Here is a 20,066-nt window from a genome sequence, read left to right as displayed (position 1 = left end):
GCACCGGTGCTCGTGCTGATGGTGCTCGAGTGCTCCGCACCAAGGAGGAGGTACTCAGCGCAGGATCCGTCGACCCAGGGTGGGACTGGGGGCGGAGTTCTGCCTCCATCAACAGGACCTTCAGGCGCTGCTCTCTATCTTTTAAAGTCCTGGGCCAAAAGGTCTTCCAACTGGCACAACGATCCTTCTGATGACCCTCTCCTAAACACTTTAGACATGAGGTGTGAGGATTGCTTCTGGGTATACACTTGGCACAGGCTTCGCAGGTTTTGAAGCCTGGAGACGCTGGAATGCCCTGGCGTCGGGAGAGCATAGGAGGGGATTTCCCCCCCACAAAAGAAACTTACCTAACACTAATGAACTACTAACTACTCACTATCAACGAACAATGGAAAACTTATGAAAAACAATGTAAGACAAGAGCACAGCGAAGTTCCAGCTAACCGTCACTGGCGGTAAGAAGGAACTGAGGGGGTGGCGGGTCAATAGGGCTCTATATTGAGTGCCAGGAAGGCACGACTCCAGGCGCCATCCTGGCCCACCCAATGGATGCTGCTAGGGAAAAATCTTCCAGCTACCATGCACACATACCTGATTGGAATCAACATGAACAAGCACTCAAAGAAGAATTGTTATTATTAGTTATTATTATTGAATATTGTTAAATATTGACTCCATTTCATGAATCTAGCCCTTAGTTTCATGTCTACAGTTACATGACATAAAGCTGCTGTATACAATTTCTTGCTCGTGTGATAGTACGAGGGTAGATTGTTTACAGCTTTAAAAAAGTGTAATTTCAATGATTTCTTGGTAAAACTTTTACAATTGCAGTATTTTCATCAGTTCACAAATCTGTCTGAAACTCAAATATTCAGGACTGTACACATTTTGGAGTAACAACTACTTCACTAACCTGAGTTTGGATTAGGATTTGGGTTAGGATTTCAGTTTTAATGATGATGCAAGATCATTTTGTTAGATTATAAACTGAGAAACTGCATGGGATGCAAGTAAAGCTGTTCAGATAACCCAAGCCAAATACAAGGCTGGTGGCTGCAGTCACACAAATCACCTAATTCCTGACTCGCTAAATATTCAATAAGACATTCAATTAACAGTGATTTTTTTTTTTAGTTACACCACTTACTTATATGCAGTTTGTAATAAAATATTATTACTTTTCAAATCTTATCCAAAATGGAAAAGATGCTCAGTTCCATAGGCCACATCCCACAACTGATTTTCATGTACACTTTCCCATTACTTTTAATGGGAATCTGACTCCAATTGATACCATATGCCAGATATTTGAAAGAACTACAAACTCAGAACATAAAACCTCTCTTCAGATTGAAAATCTAAGTGAATTCATGACAGAGAGACATATTTTTCAGAACTGGATGGTTACTCTTCTGCTCTTAAAGGCAAGCAGACAACTCCCAATGAAGTCAGTGGAAGTTACGACCATGCAATAGAAGAGTTGAGCTTGGAGAGTCCTAAAATTTAGGTCTATATCCTCTTTTCTGTATATGTTTGGCACTGACTTTAATACGAGTGCCTCATGTAGAATGAAGGTAGAATACGGCCTTTAGTTAGGTTTTTGTAGTAAGACAATTAAAAATGGATACAAGCTTGTGTTTTAAAAAAAATGTCATAAGAGGAAGGCAGAATATCCACAGACAGAAAATTAATCTAGTGTTAACAGTTTTAAAAGAGGAGAAGAAGGGAAAAAATTGTGTTAGAGTAGCTGAAACAAGTAGGAGAGAAGAGTTGTTTATCATCAATTTCAATGCCACTATTAATTGCTTATCTAACATCTAAGTACTACAGTGAGGTATGCACTAGAAAAACCAATAGAAAGATTGATTAAAAAGTTATTTTGATGGTTTTAGCTACTTTAAATAGGGAAACAGCCTTTTTAGGAAACTTTTTCTTCAGGCAGTAAATCTATTTTGGCTCATTCCCATTAAGTAAAGATATATACGCCATTCTATTTAAAATCCCCTTTGTTTTTTGACTTGCATGTATTCAGTAGCATACACCAAAATGAATGTGTAACATTTGGTATTCACATGTTACATTTAAATAAAGTTTATTAAAAAACAATTATATTAAATACAGACTAACAGAATATTCATAATATACTTTACAGAAAAAAATAGCCATGTCTTTATTTTAGAAACACGTTTCTTTAAAAAGTTCTTTGAGATTTTTATAAAACATTTTACCCGTGAAGATAAGTTTCCCGTCAGACCTGTATAGAAAAAGCTTAAACTTTAAATCCTTGGGTTTTTCTTAATATTTTTACAAGCTTACAATCTATAAATTCTTTAAAATAAAACACAGTATCTTTCGGGATCAAATTGGTCACAGGCCGTTATTTTAAAAAGTCAGTGGAGACTCCCTGAATCCATTCTGAAGTGCCTTTTTTTCTTTCTGGGGATAAATAGTGCAGATTTAATTGGGAATTCAGAGCTCCCTATGTTCTATAGAAAGCAGGAAGTGTGTCAGTGACAGGGTGCAGCTGCAGAGTCCATAGAGTCAATGAATCCCCCAGTATCAGTAGGAGGCAGAACTCGTAACTCCAAGTCCAATGCAGTCCATGCTTTTTCCCCAGTCCCTCCAAGGTCTCTGATGGGTTGAACTGCCACAAACAGATTCCACAGGAGATGGCACCTGCCCCTCATTTGCTTTCCAAGTTGTAGCAGTGGACATCTCCTTTTCCTTTCCCATCGTATCCAGGAAGTGGCTGTCCATATTTATCCACACACCAGCAATAGCCTCTCTTTCGGCCTTTAGATGGGCGGCACTGAAACAAAATGAATGTAAGATTCAGTTAACGCCATTTTTTGGGGTACAGCAGGGGTTCCAGTTAATTCTAATCTCTTTAATAGCTTCAGTAATATAACATGGCCAAATCAGCACTGCTCATGCTGTGAGTATATGGAATTCCAATTACCAGCACAAACTATTATAATGATATTTTACTTCTACTGCCAGCCAACTATTAGGGATCTAATCATCCTACAATAAAACTATTCTTATAAGCACAAAAAGGCAGCTTTATAAACCACTCCACATGATATCACACAGCACAGCTGTCCATTATTGAGCAAAATCAACTTCAATGACACTACTTGCAACTGTAAAGGTTGTAGGATCAGGTCCTTTATTTAGGAAAAAACTCAACAGATTACTCTTACCATACTAAGGGAGCACATGTTTGGCAGAGACTACACTTGCAGCAATAACACCTCAGCTTGCATCTGTTTGCCAGGGGAATTTCAGTACTGTAGTTGACATTTATTAACAGATATATAATACCCTGCAACAGAGTTATCACTTCAACAACTGCTAGGTATATTAGAGCTTTACATATATAATTTCCTATAAATAAGGTTGCCTGAATATCCATAATCCATAACCTAAATAATTTCTAGAGAAAGCACTTGCCTACCAAGACTAGTTATCGATACAAGCCAACCTGAAATTGTAATACATAGTGTGTATGTATGTTTTTGCTATAAATTATTTATATATCTATATAAAAGCTGAAACTTGCTCTAGAAATAATAATTTAGTACAGGAAAGATGGAAAACCAAGCACACTAAAGAGATTCTTCTAAAGACCCCAAGAGTTACAAAGAGAATCTAAGGCAGCATACATAGTTCCTGATCACATATTGCATATAACATTCCTCAGCTACCTCGGGGCCCAGTCCAGCTGAAAGGTACCTCTGTAACTGTGAAAGTTTTCTTCTATTATAAGGGGAAGCACCCCTCTCTAATAGTCATGCAATGTCATATTAAGCATTCTACAGTCAACCTCCTTCCCAGGATGGAGTCACAATCTATGTCAACTGGACTTTGGGATTTTATGGTTGTAGACTCACTGAATGCCCTACTGCAGAGACATGTTCATCAGAGCTAAAATAACCACCATTTAGTAGGTGAAGAATTTTAAAGAGTCTGTGGCACAAATTTATCAGGCTCTTGCTAGATGACAACTACAACAGATATATCACCTAGGAACAAGAACAGAGAAGCCATGTAGCCTGAAGACCTCGCCCGCCCTCTGCCACCAAAAATAAAAACACACAAAAAAAGAAGCCTACCTCCACCTCCTTTGGAAGGAACAAGAGAATCATCCTCCAAAGCAGGCGGGTGGCCTGTGTACATTTCCAGCTCATGTATTTTATTAATTGAGGATGAAATTTATCCAGGTTGAAAGAGTCTGTAGAAGGCCTATGCAGGCACCAATTAAGTCCTCAAAACAAGGTTTAAGTAGGACTTAAATGGTGCACAGGCCTCTGCATAGGAGCCCATTTCACCCTTATAGCATAGCTGATTGGTCCAGGAGCCAGGAGCCACTAATTTACCAATCCAAGGCCACACAGTGCAGCACACACAGTCCCTAATAGTTGAGTACTGTGGAAAGTGGGGAGCTCCTTTGCTCCTTTATCCCTACCCCTAGCCAGCTCCACAACTCCCCACCATGGACTTTTGGGGGAAGAGATCTCTTTGTGGTTTCCGTAGTTGGCAAATTTTCTTTGGATTCCATCATCCTGCCATGAAGCAAACATCACCCATAGTTTTTCAGAGCTTGCATGGTTCAGAAAGCTGGATATTGTGTTGGACAGACTCCTCTCCCTGAGGAATGTTTGGTTTTACCATGTTTATTATGGTACATGAACTAACAGCACTCACTCTAACTGAAAATGAGCAGTCGTTTAGATTCATTGATTCCAAAGTCCAGAAGATGATTATCTAAGTCTATATTCTTGTTATATCTTTGGGCAGGAAGACCAAATATCATGTCATGTGCTGAAATAACACAAAACTTTCTCTTCTTCAGAACCTTTGTTTTGCAGTCATACTGCATGCAACAATCCTAGTCACTTCAATGGCAGTTATGCCAGAAGAATGTCTACAAGATCAGGTCCAAAGTAAACAAATGCTTATTTTCTGAGGGGGAAAAGCAACCCTGGCCAATCGAAAAAAGAGTTGCATTAGTAATTCGCCTAATTATCTGACTATCTTTGTTTGAATTACAAGTTAGCCATTCAGTCAGTTGTCCTTAAACATGAAACCAACATGGATTTTATCCTTTTACATTGTTTAACAAGCCCATTAATGGCCTGATCCACTGGCCATTGAGTCAATGGGAATTTTTCCATTAACTTTAATGGCCACTAGATCAGGACCTAACTGAACTGGTAATGTTTAATCCTTAAAACTCTTTGGCGTCAAAATAATTTAATACACAGTCAACATCTCTTTTATTATAACAAGTTCATAGATCAGGAAACTAAGGCAGAAATTCTTAAGTGATTTTCCAAAGGACACACAGTCAGTGTCCGAGCCCAGAATTAGAGTTAGGATTTCCTAACTCTCAGCCTGGTATGCAGTTCACTAAATTGTACCTCTGCTAATATCTGTAACATATCCTCTTTGCTTTCAGAGGTACTGTATGAAGTGTTCTGCACAAATCTCAATGGTTCAAAGGAATTGACTTTGATTACTGTCAAAGACATACATATGTAAACCAAATTATCAGTTTAAAAAATTGGTCTCATTTTTAATGTCATTTTATTTTCTACAATCTCATCACTGACTTTCAGAATTAAATACAGTTAGAAGCCACCTTTCATTTCTTGTTTTGAGAAAAACTCTCAGATCTGCTGTGTGCCTTAGAGATAAGCAGCAAAAATAATGCTTTGTCTCCAGAGCAACACAGAAATGTTTTTCAGATCTCTCAAGTTCAAAACAAGGATTTGCACTGACTGCCCAGCACTGGGGCAAGGGACAAACATATCTCCGATAATAGTTTGATCTGGCCCAAAAGGGATGTTTTGCATTTTCTTGCCCTGACATCAACTGAAATGATAGACAGTGCATATCAAAAAGACATCTCTTATTCTGTTTTGTATACCAGTGGGGACAGATTCTTGGGCCCAGCTCCAGCTGCTTTGTGCTGCCTCAGAAGTGCAAAACAGCTGGAATAATGCCCTAAATTGGGCAGCTGAGGATTTCCTCTGACAGAGGGGCCAGATGTCAGCCCTGTTGCCCCCTGCTCTGTCCCCTCCACAGAGGAATACAGAAGGGACATGGCAAAGCATAAGGGGCGCCACTTAATTCCTGGTCATTTAGTCATTCCTATGGGACTGCAATTGGCATAACTTGAAAGCAGCCTTCAGAAAGCTCTAATTTACAGCAAAGGTTATTTTGGCCTCTGGCTGGCCCAGGATTGGGGGAGCTTTGTCTTAAATGGAGGAATGTCAATTCACATCTACTGAAAAGCTAGCCATTTATGTGGATTTGGGATAATTCTTAGAGAATCTTAATTCTATCAAAAATTGTTTGCTTGCTTGAGACAGATATACTCCTGCACCATGAAACTATATCCATATACCACAGTATATGACTTAGGCATGAGTAAGTAGGGATCAATGTCTAACAGATCTGGTGCAGTATATAATAAACAAAGGGGTCCTATTATGCTCTGGAGGGGTCCCTCCACGTTTCTCTTTATCACTTCCTCTCTTTTACACAATTTACTTGAGGACTGAACACAGATATCTTTAGAGCTCATCAGCGTTGCTCCTCACTTCCATGGGGCATGATGACAATGACTCTGTACCATGTTTCCAGGTTCTGAGGATCGAGGAGCAAAAATTAAATTAGGGACTCAAACTCTGATCCCTCTACTCTAGAACAATCACAAAGCCAGACTTCCAGTTTTACCTTTAAACCGATGTTTACCAAGAAGCATTGGGCCAGAAAAGTAAAGTAAATAACAAATATTAATTTAAATGGACAGGGAGCAAAGGGCAGAATTCCTTTCAGAACTGTTCATGTAGCTTCCAGTACCACTGACTCTCCTATTTGATTTCATGTTGTACATCACATGGCTTGGCAAGATGATAAGTGCATATTAGCAACCACATTTATTTGATAATTTCCCCGTGCTCCTGATTTAATAATAATTAAATATTAAAAAAATATATAAATACTTTAAATTGCTTTCCATGATGTATCTTTTCCTTTACAGCAAACCTCTCACTAAAACTACCCCAAGGGTGTCTGGAAAGTCAATTACTTGATATACAAAAATCAAATCATGAAGAACAACTGCATTCAACATGTTCCTGAAGAGCTAGTCAGTGAGGAAAAGAGGTAGTTCATGTGAACACGAAGAGGAAAACTTTCTTATGAAAGACTTTATATGGCTCTTTTAGATGATCATGATACTTCACTAGATTTAGCCCAAACCTATCACTTATCTGTAGACAAATGCTGGTCCTTTATAACTAGGGCCCTACCAAATTCATGGTCCATTTTAATAAATTTCACAGTCATAGACAGCATTTTAAAAATCCTGAATTTCACTATTTCAGATATTTAAATCTTAAATTTCACAGAGTTGTAACAAAGCATGAATATTTATTGAAAAATGGCAAAATATGTAAAGCCCTTAAGCCAACATTTCTCAAACTGGGGTTCCCGACCCAAAAAGGGGGTGGCAAAGCTATTGGGGGGAGGGAGGTCAAGGTATTGCCACCCGTACTTCTGCTCTGCCTTCAGAACTGGATAGCTGAAGCACGGCGGCTGCTGGACAGGTGCCAAGCTCTGAAGGCAGCACTGCCACCCAGGAGCAGTGCAGCCTTCAGAGCTAGATTCCTGGCCAGCAGCCGCTGCTCTCTGGCCACCCAGCTCTGAAGGCAGTGCCACCACCAGCAACAGCGCAGAAGTAAGGGTGGCAATACTGCAACCCCTTTACAATAGGCTTGGGATCCCCTTTTGTGTTGGGACCCCCAGTTGGAGAAACACTGTGTACTTGTATATCCTTTTACCTTATAGTATAAAGGAGTATAGCATAGGATAAAAATACACAAAAGACCAGATTTTATGGGGGATTGGTAAGGCCCTATTTATAACCATATTGTTTCTTTGTGTTAGTTCTGCACTGCATACCTGGCACTGTGCTGAAATACACTGTACTACTGGACTGTATCTGTATCTACAACACAGAAGTTGCACTCATAAAGTGCCTTTATTTTCTTAAGATCTCAGAGCATTTATTAACATTTTATTTGATACTCACAGCACCTTAGGAGGAGGGTATTAATATGACATTAAGCAAAAAGGCCCTAATCATGCAATTTGCTCTGTATGAGCAAATGCTTATGTCCATGAATTCAATGGGGATCCATTTAGGCATGAGAGTGTTTGCCTGTGTGGAGCAGCTTGCAGGATCAGGGTCCATATCAGTGGCAAAGCCAAAAAGAAACACTGGAGGAGTTTTGATTCCAAATTACTGTTCTAACCATTACACCACACAGCTTCTGAAATGACAGCTAAACTGCTTTGGTAAAGAATGAACTACTTTTACAAAATATGCAAACATCTAATTTTTGCTAACCTTCCCTGGGCAGCATTCTTTGAAGGTGGCGTGCCACCGTAGTGCACTGAGCTGCATATCCAGCTACTTTAGAGGTACCAGAAGAAAGCTGATATTTCCATTATTAAAAATGCCTGCCTTCTAGGACAGTGAAAATAATATTATTTAGGATGATTTACTATTTCCTAGTACTGTATAACACACTGAATTCTTCTGTCATAATGTGGAGTTACAAATGCTAAATGATGTTAATAACAGCAATGCAGGAAATCATAGAATAACCTAGCTTTATGTTATTCAGATTAGATATTTTCTCTGAGTTCCTAAAGTATCAGACCTAGATTTATGATGCTGCAAAAAACAGTGCAATCACTACATTTCCCATACGGCAGTGAGTGCAGTCTATTATATATGTACTTATTTCTCATACCTATTGTGGTATTTAATTTTAGAAAGATACTGTAAACATATTATTTTGCATTTTTGTGAGCTGCAGACTGTATCCTTGACACCCACCCTAAAGTTAAGGCCTGCATTACAGTTTGATAGCGGTACTAAGTGTTGGCACTAGATCAGCGCACAGGTAAGATATCTGCTTGTGTTGACTCTGCCTGTGCTCACTGAGGGCTTGATTCCCCAAGATGCTGAGCTTCCCTCAGTTCCAATTGAAGCCAGTGGGACATACAGGCACGTGGCATGGCATCTGGCAGGACTAGGCACATCCTTTGCCCCAGATGCCCCCATGATAGGCCACTACACGTAGTGCAGGAACTCTCTCCGAAATTCAGCAGATGCCGTTTTAAAGCCTCTGGTGGAACATGCACCACAGAATTTAGAGTGCAGAAGCAGCTCCCCTTACATAGGCTCTTCCTCTTATTCTATTAAATGAATAGCTTTGAATGATGACTAGAACTGGCATCAAGGTACACTCATTTTAATATCATTTTTTGGAGTGGGGAAGTGCCCAGGTTCCCTAATGGCAGAATTATCACTGCTCAAAAATGCACCTCAACATTTTGGTGCCTATGGATCTTATTATTTATTTACGGTAGTACCCAGGAAAGCGCCCAGCATAGAGTAACACTGAAGAAAGAATGTCCATTCCATAAAGAGCTCACAATCTGAGCTGCAAGTTGACAAAAGTACTGCAGACAATTTCTGCAAGTGGACAAAGTAGAGCATATTCTTTGGTCTTCTTTAATAGCTAAAGGAGCACACGGACTACAGTATGTAACAAAAAGCATATCTCTTGGAACTCTGTTCAAATATCTATTGCTTTAAATAAGCTAAACACTTCTATGTCATAGGAACAAACACACAATCTTGGTTCCCACTCAGAGGGTCAGTGCTGTCCTTAGTCCATTGAATAACTTTCATTGAAATTAATGGCATTTTGGAATGAATGCAGATTGAGGGCTGCAACCTACATATGGCCCTACGTTAATTTACATCAAGTTAAAATATCATGGAACAAGAATTCACACCAGCTTAAATGAGACCTCCAACCCAAAAAAAGAAACTTGCCCCGCTTGAGAAAATCACCAGCTGCTCAGGAAAAGCTAGAGTGAATAGATGAGCTATGCAGCACGCCCTAAAGGTCAACAAACATAGGCACTGTCAGATCAGTGGAAGAAGTGTATTCTAGAGCCAGGAGCCCCCACTCTGAGTGCCCATCATCAAATCTGCAGAGGTTGCTGATCTCAGTTGTTGAGATGTTACATAAGAGGAAGGATACCCCTGTGCTGAAAAAAAGTGTGTTCTTAACTCATGTTAGCTAACCTGGGTTAAAACAGCAGTGATGTCACGGCAACTTGGCTTTTAACTCAGGTTAGAAGCTGGAGTTAAAGCCTCTGAGGCAGCCTGGGTTGAACTTGAACTGCTAACCCAAATTAAAGACCAAGTTGCTGTGCCTTCACTGCTACCTGAACCCAAGTTAGCTAATGCAGATTAGCTAACCAAGTTAAGAACACACTTTTTTTTTTTTTTTTTTTGCAGAGTACACATACTTGAAGAAATCCATGATCCAAGCAACAGAGAGCAGCAGGACTTAAAGTGAAGCCTATGGATGTGTGGTAGCCAAGTTGGGCTGGCTGCTCATTTCACTTTCATTTCCAACTGATAAAAAACAGAAGGCAACTAAAAATACATGGAATGCTTTCCTAATATTATTTTCCAGTGTGAGGCACTGCTGTGGTTACCACAGGGATGTGAAGGGAGAAGTGGGCCTGAGTAATCATGAAAGGGAGGGAGAAGGTGGCCCACAATACAAATTCTCTTTAAAGACGTGAACCAGCCCACTGAAAAGCTTGAGAACCCCTGACATAAAGCTCTGTAAATTTAAAACTGCACCTTGAATTGCACCAAGAAACTAATTCAGAGCCATTGCAATCTACTAAACATTGGAATTATGGGTTCTGACGTGGAAAAACACTAAGCAAGAGCCCTGATATTTATTTTCCACTAGCCAAAGTTTCTTGAGAGCCCTTCACGGGCACCCTTAAGTAGAGCATGTAGCAATAGTTCAATATGGAGATAACAAAGGCATGAATAGCTGTGGCGGTGTTTGCATTTGTCAAGAAAGGTCACAAGCACGTAACCAAATGCAAATGGAAAACCAAAGGGGTTGAGAGACCATCATTACTGAAGAGTAAATACTGAGTGTATCACTTTCACTATAACATGACATAGATTTTGGAAGTGATCTCTGCAGTGTATAAACGACAGATATATGGCTTTCTCAAGTTGCTTTTTGTAATGTGACCTAATCCAGTTCTTCTAGGAACTCTCAAGCAGCTATTTACAATTCAAAGCACTGATCTATTACAGTCATATGGTGACTCCAACAGTTAACACTGTGGGTTAATGCTTTTTTTAAACTGATGGGCATTGATATCCGGGGCTCTGGCCAACCCATGTGTGATTGGGTATGAAGTTTCTCAGATTAATCTGTTGTCAGGAACGACAGCAAATAAAAACACTGTCTACACCTGACATGGCTTGGTGCTATGCCACCAGGTCCTGAAACTGGGCTTAAACTAATGTTTCAGTAAAGTGCTATGTAATGCACATGAACATTACTAGTAATGTTAAATTTGACTTTGTATTAACAGATAACGATGTGGAAAAGCTGAAATACACTTACTGAAATGATCAAGAAATATTACTCACTTGCTTTTTCTTGTAAAATCCTTTCTTGTCACAATTTGGAATATGGAATCCTCTTGGACTCAAGACATTCTGGATCTTTAGGTGATTTAACGTGTCTTCCATTTCTCTACGGCAGGGACCCTGTCAATGATCATGTTTTAGAAAGCACAAATGAAATCCTCTCGCTCAAACCCTGTCTCCTATATTCTTAAAAATAGTAAATCTGTAGACATTAAAAAGCACTAAGCAGCAAAGAACTCCATAAAAATAGGGTGATGGATCTGACCAGAAATGACTAGAAACATCCACACTTCAATTTTTAGCATGCTAGCTTGAATCCTGCAAGCACAAGTCTGACTACTGGGGCTGACAAGCATGCTCCCAGCTGCTGTGTAGCCATACCCTAAAAGCCCTAGTTCTGGGCCAGTGCCCCATAATCTCTCATCAGTCCTCACAGCTACCTAAAATGATAATTCTGCTATACACAGATTTATTTTTTGGAAGAAGGACATTCTGAACCTCTCAGACTCTGATGTGCTTTAACTGGAACGTCTGACTTCAGTAATACATTGAACAGGCAGGAAAATTAACCTTGCTAATTTGTTTTAGCTGCCATATACTCTCTACATGGATGGAACTCACTACTTTTTGTAGGTTTTGGAACATTCTTTTTGTGGAAGAAAGATACGTCTGGATCACCCATGAATATTCTGATGAAGTGCCAAAGTATACCCAAGAAACATTTTGCATGCCTGTTGGCACTGGTATGAGGATAACCAGATTGTCTGCCAAGAGCAGTACATGAATCATAGTTTTACCTGCTCACATTCTCTATACCCAGGCTGCCCTGCAATCTTGCCCATAAACTGTAAATAAGGAACAAGAAACAGTGGCAGTTCTTATCCCTATGGTCATTACCTGCAGACATTTTCAGTGTGACAGAGCAATTACTACAAATCTAGGGACAGATTTGTGTGCACTAGGCACATTTGATAATCAATCAAAAGCTGGTACTTAGTTCCATGCTAGAGCACTTTCCATAATTTGCTTCCTGGAGCACAGACTCAGACCTTTGGATTGAATGTAAGGCCTTTTTCTTTTTTGCATTACCCTTTCTTTCTTGCCAGTGGATAATCAAATCTAATCAAGCTATTATTAGTCCTAGTCTGAATCTGTTCACACCCATATGTGAAAAATATAGGTGAGATTAATCTTTTTTACTGTCCAAGGATTATTATTGATAATCAGATTAAAAACAAACACTAGACCTCTGTGGTTTCCAAATGTGATCTGTCTGGCCTGCTGACCCTCTGCATTTGCATCTCCAGTAGTTTGACTGATCACACAGTCAGAACTCCTTAAATGGCTACAACAATTACCACCATCTGGTTTTCTATTTATCTTGTCAAATACAGCATGCCAAAAAAAAAAAAAAAGCAAGCATGAGAATGTATTTATCTTTTCTACTTATAAATATACTTACATATTCAGTCTCTTGTTTGGATTCAGAAGAGAAATTCAGTGTATCTGTACTTTGTGAATCATATTCCACTTTGTACCGCTGTGTATTTTTGGCTTGTTCTTTCCTGATGATATCTATTTTGGTGTGATGTGGATGTGATTTGGAATCTGACACCCTGTGAGAGTTAGGGATGGCCTGATTCTCTATGCTACTGGCATTCTGGTCTTCTTCTGAATCACTGGAATTTCCTTCAAATAAAATAAATTCAACAAAGAAACAAAGTTAATTATTCAGTTAAGCCTAGGAGCACAATAGCTTATTTTAAGAGATTCTATTATTTCTTTTCTTTTTTATTAAAAAACACAGAGAGCCTTAAATGACATAGTGTTCTTTGACCAGCAATGTCTGTATTTCCTGAACAGAAATAATTCTAATGTTCTCATGACTGAAATATCTCGTAAACTCCTAGTAATTCTTTTAAACTCTGCCATTCCACTGTCACTGTTGGTTGCTACTAATTAAACATCTTTCTTTTCTACTTAATTGTATGAACATTTTCATTTATACTTTCCATCAATTTGATTTTTTAAACCACTGCTATTTAAACTGAGTATACAGCTAATTGCTTCCCTTAATTTGAAGTTTTTTCCCACCAGAAGGGGGCAGATTTGCACGGGGACTTGATCATTTCCAGCGTTTGGATCTGAATCAGAAATCTGTTATCAACTTTACCAATGCAAGACGTGTAAAAAATTCAAATAATTTACTTATGTCCTAGAACGGATTTTATTATCACTTAGTAGTGATAATGAATTCCTGTAATGTCTTATGATGGTTAGTATTCTGTAAGGTAGTGTCTCTCCTTTCAGAGTAGCAGCCGTGTTAGTCTGTATCCCCAAAAAGAAAAGAAGTACTTGTGGCACCTTAGAGACTAACAAATTTATTTGAGCATAAGCTTTCGTGAGCTACAGCTCACTTCATCAGAGTTCTCCTTTTCTTTTTGTCTCTCCTTTATATCTTCTCCAGGAAGGGAATTAACAAAGAGGTATTACTAAATAGAAGTAATACTACCATGTTAATTTTAATGGGCCTTAATACAGTTATTTCTTAATTTTCTCCCACATACTGCAAAAATTTGTTAAGTTAAATTTTACTTAGTTGACAGAGAATTTTCCAATTTGATTCTATTTTTATATTAAACACATTTCAGATTATGAACGCAACATTGCCATCCACTCTGCCATAGTATCAAAAAACAAACTTCCAGTTTATTTGCTTTTCACTCTGAGTCAGAAGAGTTTAAAAATATTTTCTTCTCTATCTACTTTCCATAGAAGTAAACAAAAATAAAGTGCCCCAGAATACTGTGCAGGCACAAAGTTTCCATATACAGTACTTAAGATTATGTGTCTATACTATACTATACCTTACAGGACCCTTCCAGTGTAAATGTAGATGGCTGCATTTCCTCTGAGACATTTTTAAAGTTTATATCTCTTTATCAGTTAAGTCAGACTGCTTGCTGCATTTCAGCCCTTTGGCTGCACGCCATCTGAACTTTTTAAAAAAGGAACGGAAATCACATTGGGAATGTAAAATGATAATTGACGTGCAGGGCACAGATTACTTTTAAAACCATTGCTTCAATGCTATACTAAAGTTAAAGCACAAAATCTATATTAAAATAGTGCTAAAAGGCTCACTAAAAAGCATCAAAGCCAAGAAATTCAGCATCAAGACTGAAAGTCTTCCTAACATATCCCACTGAGTCCAACAATTTTAGCACATATGGCACTAAGGCCCCTGCAATACATAGGCACAGGGAGGAGGAGGAGGGATCAGAATTAACATCTTGTGCCAGTGGTTTTGGTGTAGCCACTGCTGGCAGTAGACATAATTGACCAGGAAAATCCAACTCTCAGCGCAAATGGATTAAGGAAGTTTAAGTCTTAACTCTGAATTTCCTGGCTTTTGTGGGTTTAACTCAGACTCTCAGCGGTATTTGAACATATTTTTTGTGGTTTAATTTCTTTTTTTTTTTTTACAGTAGTATTTTTTTTCTCATTCTCAATGATGTTTGGAAGCGTTGATACAATAGAACATAATAATCTAGCTCTCCTAAATCTAAATTATTTCCCCAATAGTATTTTGCAGCCATTCCACTTTATTCACCATGTACATATAGATTTAGAAAGTATTTTAACAAGCATTATGTAACCAACAGATTACAGTGGCCACTTCACAGTTTATATAATTAATCATGGCAATCTGTTCTTAAGCAGTTCTCAAATCAGATTTATGAGTTATGACTACAATTTTTTTATAATGTCAAGACATACTGTATTGCACCAGTTTATTCTATAGAGCTGTTGTCATGTTAGTTACATACCCATTCCTAACACATTCAAAACCATCATGAAAAAAGCACAGGGAGAGTTGTTTTTTCTTTTATTAATAATAATAGTCCCTTAAAATGTGAACTGTATCAATGCCAGAAAGATCTAGTATGCACTAGAAGTTAGTGGCCTTCTAAATCTGGCATTAAAATGACATTTTAAAATATAAATCCATATAAAACTTTTTTTAGCACTTGCTGTAATGTAACAATGACAAAAACAATTTTACATGGTATTCTACTTATCTGTATGTGTGGGAACAGATTTGATCCTATTATGAGAGTTTGCTGTATGCTAGAATCTGTACTGGGAATTTGGATTTAGGATTGAAACTCTAGTAGTCCCTTAAAGAGGCAGGCGCTATGCATAGCATTGGTTCAGCAGATTTCTTCCCTCTTGAAAACTAAGCACTCAACTTGCATTCCCCAGGAAGGGGCCTACTTTTCACTTTATACACAGGGGCGAAGTTCCCACTGACTTCAACAGGCTTTATGTCTGAATAAGGAGTGCAAGCATAGGGCTTTAGTATTTAAACTATTTACGGATGAAGTTAGTAAGAGATCCAGAACAGAAGTGAAAGTCCAGAGCCATCTACCCCTTCCCTTCCTCTAATATTTACAGTTACATAATAAAGAATAATAATAATAACAACTGATAATTAGCCGTTTCCAATTTCCACGCATTTGGATGGATACCCCCCTCATCCAGGATTCCTTTTAAGGTAGAGTTAACAGCATCAAGCTCTTATGATGAAGGATGTTGCCATGTGTTTCAATGAGGTTTAAATCTTCACTCAGCATGTTTTGAACTCTCCCTCTTTCAAATTGTCACTGCTTGTGAGCAGCACAAAAATAATAATAAGGCATTTTGTGCTCCTGCTGCAGCCAGTTAAGAGCACACTGGCGGCCACTTCCCCTCAGACAGCTAAGGAGAGGCCAGCCAAAGAGTGCCTGCAACCCAGAAGAAAAACTCCACGCTGCTTTCAAACCTTTTATCATGCTGTCTTATAAAGTAGATGTTACATCATCGATATTGGTTAGTAAACTCTCTAATGAAATTTGTGCAAATATTAATTGTGCTTTCCTGATCTGAATCCCAACTTCCCTTGTTTCTGAACATTGCAAAACGTGGATGCTTACAGAAGTTGTTCCAACTTTCCTTCCCTCCCTCTTAAAGAAACACACTCTAAATGGTTTTACTTACAAGAGAGTACGGGAAAGGTTTGTTTTTACCAATCGTTTATCTGCAAAAGTGTACCCACAATATTCACCCCTTTTAAAACTACCAGTCTCTTTGTTTTAAATAGTCAGTAACTTTCCAGGCTGGGAAAATATTTGTCCCATTCTCTATGTACTCCTTTACAAGCAATTCACCCATTTTAAATATCTCAGCCTGGCAGACCTGCTCCTCAGTCAAAGGGGGAACGACTCTCTCATATTTTTTAAAAAAGCATCCTCACCTCTGTTGAAAGGAAGGATTCTGCAAGAGCGGAGATTAAAGAACCTTTCTTTTCTTATTCCTCATTCAAACGATCCCCAACTTGACACACAGCCCTAGATTTGACCGCGAGATCAGAAAACACGACGATTTATTTTGAAGAGCAGGAATGACCACGTCAGTCTTAACAGCGCACTAAGGCTGGAGTTTTGTTTAAGAACCCATCCGCTAGGAGCTGGCTGCAATACTTGGGTGGCGCTTCACAGCAACATTTTTGCAGTAAGGGAGTGGTTTTTTGTTTTGTTTTGTTTTTTGGTGTGTGCAAACTAAACTTTTTTTTTTTGCATAAAGGCAACGGATTGATAGATTGATTTGCATCAAACTTTTTTTGGAGGGGCAATTTTTTTTTTTTTGCATTAAACAACACACACACACACACACACAAAGTGAACGGCTGGAGCCTGCTCGCCTTACCTGGAACATGTGGTCCTTGCAGCAGGAAGGTCCGCAGCTTGCTGCCCGTGGTCACGTTGGTGCAAAGCCCCCTGCCCTCCAGCAGCGCCTGCAGGGGTCTGAGCTCCCCTCGGCGCGGCTGGCAGGTGAGGCCGGCCCCGCAGCGCTCGCTGTAGACCCCGCACGGGCGCCCCTCCTGCAGGGCGCAGGTCAAGCAGCAGCCGCAGCCCGGCTCCCGCACCAGCTCGGAGCACTCGGGCGCCAGCGGCTTGCACTGCTCCAGCGCCCGCGCGTCGCAGGGCTCGCACCGCACCACCGGCCCCACCGCCACCGCCCGCCGGCTCAGCAGCGCCAGCGCTGCCACTGCCCACAGCACGCAGAGCCGCGCCACCATAGCAACAAGCGCAAGGGGGGGGGGGGCAGGGCTGGAGAGGGGACGAGCAGCAGCAGAGAGAGCAGGAGAGGGACAGAGCCGCAGCCACACACGCACCTAGCCCGGGGCAGAGCCGCCCCCCCACCACAGGAGAGGGGAGTCACAGGCACTCGCCCCCCAACACAGGAGAGAGAAGAGACCAGGACAGACCCCTGCCCCGGAGGTTCAGAGCAGGAGGCTCAAGCCCCAGCCGCTCGCCCCCCTAACAGAGGAGGCGAGCCCAGCAGGCTAAAGCTACAGGGACCCCCGCCCCCCCCCTCCACCCCTGCAGGAAGACGAGAAGGAAGAGCAGCTAGCGCCCAAGACGGCTTGTTGCTTCCTCCCCTTCAATAGCGCCCAGGTCACTTGGCTTTGACACTGATTTCTTGCCGCAGACACAAATTTGAAAATAAAATAAATTAAAAAAAAATCAACAACAATAAAAAAAAATACCCAAACCGAGCAAAATGGTCTGGCTGGGAGGAAACGTGGTCCCAAAATGGTCACGGAAAGAGAGGAGAGCAGAGGGGAAATGAAGGAGAAAAAATAAATTAAGAGAGAGCAAAGTTCCCTTCTTTTTATTCTCTTTGTTGCCTGCTATTGGCTTCTACTCTCTGTAACTCTGGGCTCCCATCTGTTCTCTCATTCAGCTGAACTTCTTGCCTATATACAACTCCTGCTTAGGACACGCCCCGGACTATGAATAATGAACAACTCTGGCACTCCAGGAGAAGGGGAGTGACTTTCGAAATCCAGATTTCGGTTCAGAAAGTACTGTAAGGAGGGGGGACCCCCCTGGTTGTGAGTTGAGTTTAAGTGCCCTTGTGAGAAACCCCCTTTGAGGAGAACGGGAGGACCTGTGACACCTTAGAGACGAACACATTTATTAGAGCGTAAACTTTCCTGAGCTACATCCCACTTCATCGGATGCATAGAATGGAACATACAGTAAGAATATATATATATACACACACACACACACACACACACACACAGATAGATGCGTTGGGACTGACTTTGGGCAGAGAGAGAGGCTACATCGAATGCGCTGTGTTTCAAAGAAAAGTGTTCTCCTTCCCCCACTCCCCTTGGCACTGTGAGAGGAGACAGGAGCAAAGCTAAACGAGAGTGCCCTTTTTGGCTTCCTGTCTACAATCCTGTCCACACTGGAGCTGATTGATAGCCCAGGACAACCTGGGAGGCGTGCCTGTTAACACACACAGTCAGGGTTTAGGACATACCTTGGACTAACTTCCATCTCACATGACAATTGCAAGTTCTTGGGAAAATTGAATATCTCTCTCTCTCTCTCTCTCTCTCTCTCTGGCACTGGAACACGGTACTTTCGGTGCAGCTGATGTATGAATGTTCCTCCGAAGTATCTTTTTTAAAGTGCTCTCTGAACTCTTAAGACTTTACCTCCTTGCCAAGACAAAACAGTTTACATAACTACTTCCTTTTCCAATTCTGAAAGGCAAAACTGGATTTTGCACAGTGAATTTAAACTGTCTCTTATCAGTGAAATTGCAACTTCTGTTCTGCTTGGGTTTTTTTTAACGTCCCGTTTTGTTTGATTATAACCTTAATAAAGAAAAATTTTAAAGTAGCGTAGCCAATGTTTCTATATATTGTATCTAAATATGTTACATACTACAGACACTTTAAAAGACCCTAATTTGTTTATGTACATATGTACAGCCTTTCACTCATAAACATTTTTCCTCACAAGTGAAAATTAACAGCACTTCCAAAATACTGTCTAGCAAAACTGTTTCCTGTCATGGAAACGAAATGAATCAGAATACTAATCTGTTTCCAAACCATTTCTTGGCACTGAGATTCCCCTCTCAGTGATTCTTGTCAATCCGTTTGTCTAAATCCAGACGAAAGAGTAAAGGGTTTACTTTGTTACCCAATATATTGCCACCCTACATAGATTGTGCATTCAGAACACTACACATTTAAAATCAAATGCTTTCAGCATTGAGGTCAACTTTCTACTTATTCTCCCGTTCTGTATTCGGCGCCCACACTTTTCTGCTACAGTCCTGAAGGTGGCCCTTTTAACAATTTTAAACTAGTTCTGATTTTGTATCCTAAAGAATATGCGTAAGAGTTCTTTATTAGAGATTTTAAAATGGAAAAGGAATTTAAAATGTACGGAGAGAGTGGTCTGCCTCATTTCATCTCCCCATGCATAATACACGATGACTTGCAGACTTCTTTGTCCTCCGGCTCATTTTATAAATTCACCAATAGAGGTCGCCGGTTGCCCAGGATTGAGTCAAGGACTGAATAAACTTGATTGAGCTCATTTACAAAAAGGGGATTGATGAACTTGCTCTAAACTGAATG

At 40.1% G+C, this 20,066-nt stretch overlaps 1 protein-coding gene across 1 annotated transcript; it reads right to left on the bottom strand.

The window, feature by feature from the left end:
• Positions 1-2,298: 2,298 nt before the first annotated feature.
• IGFBP3 (insulin like growth factor binding protein 3) lies at positions 2,299-19,067 on the bottom strand. Its single transcript, XM_007061355.4, has 4 exons — positions 17,321-19,067; positions 13,035-13,261; positions 11,573-11,692; positions 2,299-2,812 (listed from the first exon to the last, which is right to left on the bottom strand). Exons 1-4 carry the CDS (start codon positions 17,691-17,693, stop codon positions 2,687-2,689), a joined length of 846 nt encoding a protein of 281 aa, XP_007061417.2. The 5' UTR covers positions 17,694-19,067; the 3' UTR covers positions 2,299-2,686.
• Between the last annotated feature and the right edge of the window lie 999 nt (positions 19,068-20,066).

The sequence above is a fragment of the Chelonia mydas genome, chromosome 2, assembly GCF_015237465.2.
Source record: "Chelonia mydas isolate rCheMyd1 chromosome 2, rCheMyd1.pri.v2, whole genome shotgun sequence".
In the NCBI taxonomy this organism is placed as follows: Eukaryota; Metazoa; Chordata; order Testudines; family Cheloniidae; genus Chelonia; species Chelonia mydas.
The sequence above is the reverse complement of the archived record's forward strand: the minus strand, read 5'-3'. Positions and strand labels throughout refer to the sequence as shown.